This window comes from Aethina tumida, chromosome 6, assembly GCF_024364675.1.
Source record: "Aethina tumida isolate Nest 87 chromosome 6, icAetTumi1.1, whole genome shotgun sequence".
Lineage (NCBI taxonomy): Eukaryota > Metazoa > Arthropoda > Insecta > Coleoptera > Nitidulidae > Aethina > Aethina tumida.
The window spans coordinates 16,095,468-16,110,141 of record NC_065440.1 but is presented as its reverse complement, the minus strand read 5'-3'; the positions used below and the strand labels follow the sequence as shown (position 1 = coordinate 16,110,141).

At 30.0% G+C, this 14,674-nt stretch overlaps 1 protein-coding gene across 3 annotated transcripts in view; it reads left to right on the top strand.

Moving 5' to 3' along the window:
- Positions 1 to 14,674, top strand: part of LOC109604235 (TWiK family of potassium channels protein 7) — a 51,373-nt gene that overhangs the window by 12,922 nt on the left and 23,777 nt on the right. For all 3 annotated transcript variants that reach the window (XM_049968877.1, XM_049968878.1, XM_049968879.1), the window contains exons 2-3: positions 2,814 to 2,997; positions 3,057 to 3,366. In XM_049968877.1, coding sequence (XP_049824834.1) covers positions 2,875 to 2,997; positions 3,057 to 3,366 — 433 coding nt within the window. In that variant the 5' untranslated portion in view covers positions 2,814 to 2,874. The remainder of the gene's footprint in view (positions 1 to 2,813; positions 2,998 to 3,056; positions 3,367 to 14,674) is intronic.

Sequence of the window (14,674 nt, the reverse complement as noted above, 5' to 3'; positions counted from 1 at the left end):
AATTGTTTTTTGCTCATATTTTCGTAACCTTTGGTCCACTTGTGTTTAAATTTGGTACGTGTTATCCCAAAGTGCTTATCTACAATTTTATGTAATAAACTTTGTCCATATTAGTACAGAGACGTAGACTTCGGGGGGTCCCCTCTTTTTATCGCCATATTTTCTACGCCACTGAATATTTTTGGAAACTATTAAGCTTTTAGTATTCTACACCCAATTTAGGAAAAAAAAGTGTTCTTGATTAATTTTGATTGTTACGGCCGTTTTCGAGATATTTCAGTTTTGATCATACGTGTACAAATTCCCCCCATATTGTGACGTCAGTTCCTTACACATAACCTAACATTTTATAAAATGGATACAAATGGTTAATAAACAAGGAACAAAACAAATAAATGTCTCTTTACAAAACAAAATACAAAAGCTGTACTATTTAATTAAATAAAATGGTTATTCTATAATTAAACTGCACGTACACATGTATTTATTTATGTTCAAGTGTAGTTAGTGGCTTTTGATCTGCATGACGGCACTGAAGCATCGCAAAATCCCATTCCACACGCCCGTTTATTATATTATGCGATCGTAAAAACGTATCTTTTACACGTAACAATAGTAAAATGATAATAATCGTTACAAAACAAACTAGTGCGTCGTAAAACGTGGCATTTTACATTTCATAAAGTCGAATTAAATATTTAGATGTTGATTATTTTGCATAATGAAATTTATGTTTTGCGGCTTGGCTAAATGGGAACAGATGTGGATTCAATGAAATTCCGTGGACGGGTTTTTACGCATATTTTCGATGCCACTACCACTACCACTACACTACCACTACTGTACCACTACTACTACGACTACGACTACGACTATAACTATCACTACCATTATGACTACGATTGCGACTACGACTACGACTTTGACTACAACTACAAATTTGAAAATGACCACAATATTTAATTACCAAAAGATTTATTGTTGAAGCTATATATATATATATATATATATATATATATGTTATATTTATTTATTTACTTTTTATGTATATAAAAGTTCCCACTTATTATTCCAGTCTGAAAGTTTCATTGAATCATGTATGAGTCTGTAACAGTACAAATTTAAAACCAAAAGCACCACTTAAAATGAGGGGTTTACACAAAACATGTGAGGGAACAATGTTTCAATGTTGTCACATGAATATATCCACAGTACCTCGACAATAACGGAATAATCGGATTGCCCAACACACACAGTCGTCTAAAATTTATTTACACATAAAGCGAATCATCCCTTTACGTATTCATTTAATTGTAAAACACCACCCCGGAGTCCCCCAAGTCAAACCAGCAAAAACATTTCAACTCTAATACATAGACATAACTCGTCGTATCACCGTGCGATCCTCCCCCTCAAAATTAATACCTGGCCAGGAACTTTACGTTACATTATTAGGAATATTTCAAGAAGAAGTTGCTCCCGTTCCGTACATCCAAAACTTATCTGTGAACTCTCACACATGCCGTCGAGATGAGTTGAGTGGAAAGTTTGCGACGATCGATGTGCACTTTTTGAACCCCGTTGCAAAAACAACAAATCTGCGAGAGGGTGCATTTGATGGATGGAAAATTGCCTTGGATTATTTACGTCGAAATTCAGCGGATGTTTTTTTTTTTCAAATTTATTTTCAAAGAAACTCTCGTGACCGGCGAATTTGACTCCACTTTTTTGTTTTTTAAACCCCGTGATTTAATATCCTGAATGTGAAGCGGGGGTCATAACCGTTCCGTACCGGCGTATTTATTGCCTCAAACTTCCATAAAAAAAGAAGAACAACTCGAATGAATATCAACGGAACTACATATTGACTCCGGCCTGAAAGCCCATCATCCGGGGACAACACGGGGGGGTGGGCCGGCATTAAGATAACCCATAAGCTCGTACCCTCGAAAACTAATGACTTATCCATCCCGCACGCATCTTATCGTTTATTGGCCATTAAGCCACGACGATACACTCGAATCGTCCGGATCGATGGCTTCGAATAATGCCGCTTTATCGGTAAATGTATTCGTACATATAATAAACTCCGGACTTTTCCCGGATTCTTGAGGATAATACAATTAGGCCGTCATTGAGCCGACGAAATGGGTCAAATCAATTACCCTCCCAGTCGAAATATACAATTAGTCCATTTGACGACCCAAATTCAATGCGTCGGTTGATTTGGAGTTTTTGAGGTTTTTCCCCTCTACTCCCGTTACAATGTGACGGAGACGTGGGGGAGACTCGTATAATTACCCGAAGGGGGTAGGCTACATCAAAGATGCCGACGATGAAATATGGTCGTCATGGATACGCTATCTTAAGCGTGATTGAGTTGCGGTCCTTGTCGGAATCGTTACGGATTGAAGTGTGCGGCATCCGGCGGGGGAGTTATTGATGTCTAAGTGTACGCCGGAATTAGCGGCGTAACTTTTTCTTTATTGGATGTTTGTTATTGAACCACCGGAACAAGGATCATCCAATTTCATATCGCAGATAATTTGTTTGATGATGATTGAAGCCTTCGCAATAAAAAGTCCCGTTTCGTGATTAATGTTTTCTTGCCAAGCTAAAAAACCGAAGCAATTCAACTGTAGTGGACTCGGTAACTTCGTTTCGTCCAAAAAAAAAATAAAAAGGCCATCAAAGCAAACCGAAAACACAATTATATCTCGCACCATTTAAGGTGATGATCCCCATAACTGAATTTCGTGTTTCTCCATTTCCCACAAAAAGGGCACGTCATTGAATTAACGGAACGCTTCCAGATAAAAATGCGGCTCGCGTGAGACACCATGAGGGCCGACGACGGGATGCCGGAGTTGTAAGATGGAAAGGAAGAGGTCTGTCAGGAGACAGAGGAAGAGGAAGACCTTCGCCAAGAAATGCCGGGAGTACTGTCGACAGTTCATCGCCTTCCTGTTCAGCAACGTCGGCATCATCCTCCTCGTTGTAAGCAACCCCTTTAACTTCACCTGAAGCGCAGCTTCAAGTTCCTGGTTATGTTTTAGGTGGGCTACACGATTGCGGGCTCCTTCATTTTCATGCACATCGAGAAGCGGTACCACATGGAGCTGAAGAAGCAGGTGAACTACACGCGACAGATGTACGCCGAGAAGTTCTGGAACATGACGTTGGAGATGAATCCGTTCGACGAGGTGCAGTACCGGAACGTGGTGATGCGGGAGCTGGAGACTTATCAGATGTTGTTCGTCAATTTCACCAGGAAGGGTTATGACGGCTTCACCGACGAGGAGACTTCCTCGCAGTGGAGTTTCGCCGGAGCTTTTTTGTATTCTTTGACTGTCATTACTACCATTGGTGAGTACTTATATCAATTATATTTGTTTCTTTTAGTTTATTTATTTAGATTCATAATGGAGTTTTGTTGAGGCCTTTTTGTTATTCTTTGACTTTGATTATGACTAAGTACTACCACTACCACTACCACTAACACTACCACTACCACTAACACTACCACTACCACTACCACTATCACTATCACTACCACTACCACTACCACTACCAACTACCAACTACCACTACCACTGCCACTACCAACTACGACTACCACTACCACTACCAACTACCAACTACCACTACCACTGTCACTACCAACTATAACTACCACTACCACTACCACTACCAACTACCAACTACCACTACCATTACCACTACCACTACCACTACCATTACCACTACCACTACCACTACCACTACCACTACCACTACCACTACCATTACCACTACCACTACCACTACCAACTACCACTACCACTACCTCTACCACTACCACTACCACCACCACTACCACTACCACTACCAGTACCACTACCACTACCACTACCACTACCACTACCACTACCACTACCACTACCACTACGACTACCAACTACTATGACTATGACCATAACTATGACTGACTATGATTATAAAATTACAAAAAAATGTAAAAGTTCAACAAAAATGTTAAAACTTTCTAAAGTTATTAAAACATGAATTATAAAACCAAAAGATTTGTTGTTTATGTTCTCATTCGAGAAAATTGATGTTTTGGGGCAAATTTTGAGTCAAGCAGTAAAATCATCCGGGCGTGGAATCCGTCAACGTTTTAAATAATCACATTACTCCTTAACAACTTGACTAAACGTCAAAAAACGAAGCCCAAAACGCAGTTAATAAATCATCACGGACGATAAAACTGGACGCGGTTAGTTATGAATGGGGGTGGGAGGGGGTTGTCTTCCCCTAAAATGGATTAACAAAGATCTGTTGTATGTGTGTGTGTGTATCTCTGTTTCACGAGGCTAAATTAATTTCTCGCGTATTAGACTACCAATTTCTGTAATGCCTTACAATTTCGGTAGTGCATAGTTTGTCCTCGGCGTAGTGATACGCCACAAAAGGATGATTTATTACTGTACACACGTAACGTATGCGAGCCGGGGACGCGCCGTTGTTCCGACTGGCAAAATCATTGGAACTATGCTATGCTAACTATTTATAATTCAATTAATTTCGTCGACGAAACTTCTAACTTACTGGCTGGTCCATATTTAATTTTATCCTCCATACTTATTTGAAGTTGTCCATTAAATAATAATTACACTTATTCACTTAGCCTAGTTGTACGTTCACCGAAGTTATCACAACTAATTAAAGAAGGTTAAACATAGTGTGTAATTAAAGTTGAACATCACAAGTTTTGAATACGTTGTAGGTGGTGGTGGTTGTCCCTATGTTCGGTCCCATTGTGCGTTTGCAGCATGTACCATAAACCCGTGTCACGTTTTATTTTTAAGCCGCCGTTTACTAATTAAAATTTATTAGGGACCCGGAGCAATTTATCATGGGAGAAGCCGGGGACACCACCGAAAAATTAATAATTAAAAATCGCAAATTACTACGTTAAATGTGCAGCTATTAGTGGTCGCAGAAATTGAACGTTCATTCGGCCACAAGTTGTGAGACGATTTAAAATTTATCAAGTGCTTTTCGGGGTGCCAGATTATGCTTATTGTCAAGACTTGTTAGGGAGCCTTACCTGAAGAAGGTCGTGAATGCTACAAACTTCAGTGGGAGGGTTACTTTGCAGGGTTTCCAATATTTATGAAGATGTAATGTTGCCACGAACAGCAAGATCTCCATACTTATCACCGATTGAACACGTGTGGAACATCAAAGCTAAAAAACTTAGAAAATCAGCTCTTCCTACAGAGACTTTGGAGAAGCTGCAGCATCAAATAGAGGTGACATGGAATGAGGTACCTCAGGAAGATATAAAATCAATGCCAAGGTATGTCAGTGAGTGTCTAAATCACCCTTATTAAATCACCAACCAAAGAAATCTGACCACTAGACCAATAAAACAGTCTAGCTTTTGGAGGAGGAATGTCAGGAATTGTTAAAGAGCCTGACTTGGAGAAGGTGCTGAATAATATAGCTTTCATCTCCATACTTATCACCGATTGAACACGTTTGGAACATCAAAGCTAAAAGACTTAGAAAATCAGCTCTTCCTACATAGACTTTGGAGGAGCTGCAGCATCAAATAGAGGTGACATGGAATGAGGTACCTCACGAAGATATAAAATCAATGACAAGGTATGTCAGTGAGTGTCTAAATCACCCTTTTTAAATCACAAACCAAAGAAATCTGACCACTAGACCAACAAAACAGTTTAGATTTTGGAGGAGGAATGTCAGGAATTGCTAGGGAGCCTGACCTGAAGAAGATGCTGATTGATATAGCTTCCAGTGGAAGGGTTAGAAAGTCAGTTCTTCCTACAGACACCTTGGAGGAACTGCACCATCAAGTTGAGGTGACATGGAATGAAGTACCCCAGGAAGATATAAGATCAGTGCCAAGTCATGTCACTTAGTGTCTTTATCACCTTCACTACACCACCAACCAAAGAAATCTGACCACCAGACCAACATGCCCTATTTATAAACTAACACGAGTTGATCGAGTGGCCCTCAAAAACAATTTGACTTGCATGAACCTAATTACTTAGAGTGCATCCCACACGGAAGCGGTGCTTTGGCCCAACATTTATCTATCCACGGTTTCGGCGTGTGACTAATTCGGTCTTTAGCACGAGGTCTGAACTATTAAAACGTATGGCGAAGCCATTTGTGCACGATCCCCGAAAAGGGAATAATTAATTACAAAATACTTTTCAGGTCTGCACCCTCCCCCCACCACAACCACATATTATAGACCCGGCTTTTAATCGAATTAATAATGTGAAATGGATTAGGCCGAACAAATCCGAAATTAAAAACCACATGTTGAATATTTCACGTGATTCAATAACATCGCACCGAACTAAGGGGTATTTACAGGAATTTATTTCAGCCGTCCCGCAGAATAATTGACACGGTTTAATCATCTTGCGGTGGTTCGGGGCGTCGGTGGCAACGACCATGTATCAAAAACTTTACATATTTATATTCTTTATGGTCCAATTATGCCGACGGGGTCCGTCGTAAAAATGAAACGTCATCGACAGCGGTCCATAATTAATAGTTACGGCTAATAGGGGGTCGTTAAAATGTCCCCACCCGATGCGGGGTACGGTGAGCCTTTCCCATGCAAAGTTTCATAATTTATCAAATGGAAAATCCGCGGACGAGCTTCGTTACAGTCCTTTTTTTATGTGATCCGGTCTGAAACGGATCATTTCAGTGCTGGTTTCTAAAAAACGTGCGAGAATAGAGGATTCGATCCAATTAAATACGTTTTTGATGTTCTGTTAATACATATGTGTTGTTAATGGAAAGGCACCCTTAGCTGTACTTATGTCTGGTTATAATGTAGAGAAGTTATTAATAAATTCATCAATATAAGCCTCAGATTGTAAAATAGATTTTAAATAAACTCACTTGTCAATAGAATTTCAATTTGACCATACGTTACCTTCGTATTCACATTTATATTCACATTATGCTATTTATTTTCATAATATTTCATTATTTTGTATTATTTTGGTCATAATCATAAATTAAAATGGTCATATACATAATTTTCGCTCATAAGCATAAATTTTCATCATAAACATAAATTTAGGTCATAGTCATAAATTTTGGTCATAACTACAAATTTCATTATTATTATTTTATTTCGGTCATAACCATACATTAAAATGGTCATAAACATATTTTCGGTCATAACCATAAATTTTGGTCATAACCACAAATTTTGGTCATAAACATAAATTTCGGTCCTAACCATAAATTTTGGTCATAATTACAAAAAGAAAAAATATAAATAAATTTATCAATATCAATCAGATTCCAAATTAGATTTTAAACAAAGTTGAGAATTTAAATTCAATTTGACGGCCTCGATTTTTAAGCTATGCAACTCAGATAGCACTGCAGTAGAAACATGACTGTTGTGGACATAATCAAGGAGTTCTCCTGAACGTATCCCAATCAAGGGAATAACGTTTCGAAAATGGGGTGCACGGGGCCAACAAATGTCGTCATCAGCGGACCGAAACCGCACCATATCTCGCTGGCCTTCACCGCACCAACACTAATTAGCCCACAGTGTGTGATGCTGCTGCGAAACAACGCCGATCAATTTTAATCAAAGTCCCCCCCGCGCTGATTTACGACCCCCGACCGCCGGAAAGTCGTCTTCCAGTGCATTTTTAAACAAAACGAACCCCGAACGGGCCGGATTGTGGGAATCGAACGTCGGGCACTTTCCGGGGCCGCGACGTCTTTTGTTTGCCGACTCGCGAACGTGTCGTGTCCGGGGTTCTTTCGAATCCGGTCCGGGCTAATGTAATTTACCGGGTCTAAACCAATTATTCCGGATACAATGCAAATCTCGGCGTCTTAAAGTGCTTAAAGTGATTATAAAATAAACTGTCTAGTTATAAAAGGGGACGAAGGCAGTTTTCGAAGTGCTTCGGGGACAATGACTGAAAAACTTCGGACGGCGAAACAAACCCCCGCGGATTCGCCAGACTGTAAAATTAATTCTGTGCCGAAGTTTGGCCAACAAACAAATCCGTGTGAAAATAACAATGTATTAATTACTTAAAAAAAAATTGGCTACGTATAAACAAACTCGGTAACTTTAAATATTCTAATTTACAATAAACCACCCTTAATTTTGACATAACAAATAAATTGAACAGTTTTTATTGACTGAGACGAAGTTGAAACGTACCACAGTCAAACAAAAATTAATTGAATTCAGTCGTACGATGGTACGTGAGTTGTTAATAATTAATTAAGCGAAATTAAGCCAGAAGCAAAATGCGAATCGCGAATTTTGGGTGACAAAGCGCTGATTGAATTCTTGAAAGGTCGTCGAGTGGGGTGCACTCGACGAAAAACCACTCGCAACGTTCAATTGCGTTTGTCGTTCACCAGGGATTTGATGCCCATTTTAACTGGTAATTTGTTGATTTGTGAATTTGTTTATTGGTTTACTGGACCCTTATTGGCTATAGAAAGTTGAATATTATATTTACAAAAATGGTGGATGCGCCATTAAAACATTAAAATTAAAAACTTGTAAATTTATATGTAATTAATAGTAATGTAACTTTTTTCTAATTTTTTAATTGGATGTTTTACTAAATTACTTTAGAAATATTGAGAAAAATTAATATCATAAATTATAAGAAACACCATAATCAAAAATAATATTAATATTTGGAGGAATTAAAAAAGTTTTAAAATAGTTTTTTTAGGAAAGCAAAATTTGTATAAAATATTTAAATAAAAATATATCTTGTAAAATAAATTTAAAATATAAAGAAAAATAAAAAAAGTATATAATAAAATATTAAAAAAATACTTTAAAACTAAATCAATCAAAATAAACAAATTTAAACAAATAATTATACACAATTAAAAATTTTAACTATTTTAATTTAAAGAATTTTATTATTATTTTATACATTTTATATTTTTGGAATATTAATATTTTTTGTTCTGATTTATTTAGTTTTTTTATTATTTTTTAAATTAGTTTAAAAGAGTTTTAAAAAATAAAAATCTATATTAATATTTGAATACAATAAAAAACACTTAAAAATTTAATAAATCTTCCAAATTATTACTTTATACATTAATATTAAATTTTTCAAATTTTTTTATATTTTAAATATTAAAAAATATAATTATTAAATAAATATATTTTTGAATTTTTAAGTGAATTTAAAATATTTTAATTTAGAGAATTTTATAGTTTTTTATCACAATTTTTTTGATTTTTTAAAGTTTTTCAAATTTTTAGAATATTCTTAGAATTATTTAGACATTTTTTAAGATTTTTTAGTATTTTTTAAACTTAAGATAAAGTTGAAGTTAATTTTAAATATTTTAATTTAGAGAATTTTATCGTTTTTTATCACAATTTTTTGATTTTTTAAAATTTTTCTATTTTTCAGAATGTTTTTAGAATTTTTTGGACTTTATTTTAAGATTTTTTAGAATTTTTTAAACTTACGATGAACCTGAAATTGAATTGTTTTAAATATATTAGAATTTATAAGGTAATTTAAAATATTTTAATTTAGAGAATTCTTTGGTTTTTTATTATAATTGTTTGATTTTTTCAATTTTTTAAAATATTTTTACAATTTTACTTTTTTTAATATTCTTAATATTTTAAACTTGCGATGAAGCTGAAATTGAATTGTTTTAAATAAATATATTTTAGAATTTTTTAGTTCATTTAAAAGGTTTTAAAAAAGGAAATTGTTTAGTTTTTTACCACAATTTTTTGGTTTTTTAAATTTTTTCAATTTTTCAGAAGATTTTTTAAATTCAAGATGAAGCTGAAATTGAATTGTTTTAAATAATTTTTTTAGAATGTTTAATTTAATTTAAAATATTTTAATTTATAGAATTTTTTAGTTTTTATCACAATTTTTTGATTTTTTAAATTTTTTAGAATATTTTTAGAATTTCTTTTTTTTTTAAGATTATTTAGAATTTTTCAAACTTAAGCTGAAGCTGAAATTAAACTGTTTTAAATAAATATATTTTCAATTTTTTAGAATATTTTTAGAATCTTTTAGACCTTTTTTAATATTGGATTTTGGATTTTTTAAACTTAACACGAAATTGAAATTGAATTATTTTAAATAAATATATTTTCGAACTTTTAAGCTATTTTAAAATATTTTAATTTAGAGAAATTTATAGTTTTTAGAATATTTTAAGATTTTTTTTAGACATTTTTCAAGATTTCGTAGAATATTTTAATATTAAAATATTTTAAACAACAATTTTATTTTTTTATTTGAAAATTTATTTGAAAATGCAGTAATTTATTTAAGAAATATTTAAAGATAATAAAAAATATTCAACATTTTATAAATTCAAATTGAATTATTTTAAACATATTAATTTAATAATATAAAAATATATAATATATCAAAAATTTAAATAATAAAAATCTCAAATATATAATTATAAAATTTTTTACGTTTAATAAATTTAAAAAATAAAAATTTCTTTTTAAATTATTGAAAAATTATAAATATTCATATTATTATATAGTAATAAATAATTTAGTAGTAATAAATTATTTAAAAAATTAATAAATTTGTCAATTTTTTATTATGCTCCCATTTAAATAATAATTTAACAACACATAAACGAGCCGTGTAAAATAAATATTTAAAACGTCAAAAAGCATTGCAGATTACAAACGAATTTTATTAATATAACAAAGTATACTTTGTTAAATAAATAACGTAAATTTATGAATAAATTACAAAACAGCAAAAACTTTGTTACATTTCGTCGTTTGTAAATTCGTACCAACTTGAAAAACTATCATGTCATATCCATAAAATGATATTAAATTTCAAAATAAATTAATTTTAAAAATAGCCATCGATTTTATGTCCGTATAATATGAAACCCTTTTAAATTGAAATAACTAAAAATACGATATGCCTATTATTGGAAATAAATTAAATTTGTAAATAACTTCATACATTACCATATTGGTGATGTACCTGAAATTATTAAATTTTATAATTTTACACATACAAAAATTTTCGACTAACATCACGATGTAAATGTTATGCAGGGTACGTTAATAAATTGCACTTTAAAAATTTAAAACCAACTTTAATATTACAAACTTTACTTATAAACTTTCTTTCGGGGATTAATATTTCAATTAGTATTTGGCAATGAAAAATATATGAGGAGCTTTCCAGTTCTGTTCGGTTTATTTTTATGACTTTACTAAACAACATAAAAGTTTTCATTAAAAAGTTTTTAGTCTTTAAGCCCTCTTTCATAAGATTATTACCATGATTAATAAAACAGACTTGCATACGTTTTATGCCCCTGAATTATTTTGCTGTTGCAGAATTTTATTAAAGTGTGTTAATTATTTTAAAACAATTTTGAAACACAATTATGTTGTGAATGGAATTTACACACTGTTATGAATGCAATAATTTAATTAGGGTTATGTGATTGTATAACTGTGGGAATTGTAGTAAACCACATTTGTATATTGTTATCTGATTATTTGTAATTTGGAAAGAATTTATGTTGGAAATTAATTTATCAAACAACTTATTTATTTTAATTTAATAAAATATATGGTTAATAAAATATGTATATATTAAATTTCCAATTATAACAAAACAACATCGAGGACACTTGTTTAAAGGACCATCAATAAAAATCCAAGATTTTGTGTGATTTATTATAAATTCAAATATTTTTAATTTTATAGTCTAAAATTAACAAAAAAAATTATAAATATTATAAAATCTCCAATAATATAGAATTATTAAAAAATATTTATAAATTTGTAAAAAACAACAAACAAGATTAAACATATTTAATAAATATAAATTTAATTCTATTAAATAAATATTGTTTATTTTTTTGGATATTTGCAATTTGAGTTTTGAATGTAATTATTATAAATTCAAATATTTTAGATGAAAAATAAATCAATTAAATATTTTAAAACTTTCAATAATTGAATTTACAAAATTTATTAAAGAATATAATTTTGTAATGAAAAAAAAATTTTTTTAAATATATTCTTAAAAATTTAAAGTATTTAATAAATATAAATTTAAATCTATCTATCTATCTTTTAATGATGTATATTTTATATAAAAACAAAGTCAATGAATCAATCAATGAATTTTGAATGTAATTATTATAAATTCAAATATTTTTAATTTTGCAATTTAAAATTAACAGAAATAAATCAATTAAACATTTTAAAACTTTCAGCAATTAATTTCACAAAATATAGGATTATTACAGAATGTAATATAATATTGTAATAACAATAAAAAATATTTTTAAATATATTCTTAAAAATTTAAAATATTTAATAAATATAAATTTAAATCTCTTAAATAATGAATGAATTATTATAAACATTTTTGATTTAACAATTTAAAATTAAGAAAAATAAGTCAATTAAACATTTTAAAACCTTCAATAATTGCATTAACAAAATATAGGATTATTAAAGAATATATAATTTTGTAATTACAATAAAAAATATTTTAAATATTTAATAAACATAAATTTAATTTTATTAAATAAAAATTAAGACCCTCAACTAAAATCCATTAAATTATTATAAATTTAAATATTTTTGCAGTTTAAAATTAGAAAAAATCAATTTAAATATTTAAAAATCCTCAATAAATTAATTTAAAAAATATAGAATTACTTAATAATATATATTACATAAAAATAATATGTTTAAATATTTTCCTAAAAATTTAAAATATTTAATAAATATAAATTTAGTCTGTTAAATAAATATTTTTTATATTTGTGAAATTTATTTTAATTTAATGATATTCATTTTATGTAAAAAATTTAAAAATGGTGAATGCACCAATTTATAAAATTAATAAGGATTATCAGAATTATTAAAAATAGTTTTGTACAAAAATGGAATATCTGAAGAAATTGAAGAAGTTTTAAATTAGTTTTTACAATTTTTACAAAATATATATCTTTTATCAAATTTTTTTATAGTGTTCCAATAAATTTTAAGTGATTTATTTAATATTCAATATTATGAAAGTGATCAAAAGTTCTTACTAAAAAGTAAGACATGGCACGATTAATTTTCCACCTTAGCTCTGTTATTATAGTTTTGATAAAATAATTTGACCCCTAATGGTACCAACCCCAACATTTTTGTGACCCTGAACCCCCACCAACCCTATTACTCTATTAGTTATCAGTTCTCGCCTTTGATGCACCGTAAAATCGATGCTGCGAATCCCATTTTTCCCATTTTTTCCCTTGATCATGAGACACGTGAGAAAATTCCAGTTTAATAACATTAATTATCGCCTGAAAGGGACCGACAAAAAAGGGGCGCCGGAAAAAGGCGAGTGCACTTAGAATAATAGAATTATAACCGTTTTAAAAACACGGGCACCGGAAATTTCACTTTCCTTCTGCATTGCTTTTATGTTTTTTTAATTTTTATTTTCTTCCTTGCTCCCGATGGGGGATCAATTCGAATGGAACTGATTCATTTTAAGTAACAAAGTCACCTCCACCTGGGTACATATTTAAACACACAAACGAATAATAATTTAAATATTTATTTTCGAATTAATCTCATTAATTTATACGTATTTATTTTAGTTTGTTTTACAGTATTTCGTAATTGAATAACAAAGTTATTTAATTATGATTAAAACCCATATAACATTCAATTAGTTACAAATACATAAAACCTTTTGAATTAATTGATATTAATATTAATTTAAAAAATAAAGCTTTAGTTTAACAACTAAAATGCATTTACAAATTTCAACAATTAGAAATATTATTTGGATTGTTAAATTTTAATTATTTAATTTATATACGTATAATAAAACAATATTATTATTATAATTTATTAATTTTACTTTATATGTAACATAATAAAATTGTATTAATTTTAATTAGTTGACAATTGGTTTTTAAAACAATAAAAGTATTTTCAAAAATTTCAATTAATACCTATTTAAACAAACAAATCTGATTAATTATTTAAAAAATTATATAAAAGATATTATTTTAATATATTAATTACTGAATAAATATTTTAGCCAATAATTTGATATAATAGAAAAAGGGGAAACTGAAAATTAATTAAACTAATTTAAAATAAAATAAAAATAATAAAAATAAGCAAATATCTTTTAGACAAATAATGGTTGATTATTAATTTTAAAATAATTGTGTTTAAAATTTATTTAAAATTCAATTATTTTATATATTTATAGGAGAACTTGTTAATAATTTAATTACAGACGTTAAAATTGAGTTTCAATTATTTTCCATTAAAAATTTATGATGACCCAGTTATATAAATAATTTTATGCTACAGTGAGAAAAGGGAGGAAACATAAATTTAAATAAATACACAGTTAAATAAAATATTTTATGGTAAATCGAATAAATGATTATTGATTTTGAATTAGTACCAGATTATTACAATATGACTAAATTAAATAACAAAATCTAATTATAAATCATTAAAATTTAATTAACAACCAATTAGTTTTAGATTAATTAAAGTTGTAACAAATGTTTCACTGTTTGATATTAAAAACTCCTGTTTAAAACTCTTTTGATTAAATTAATT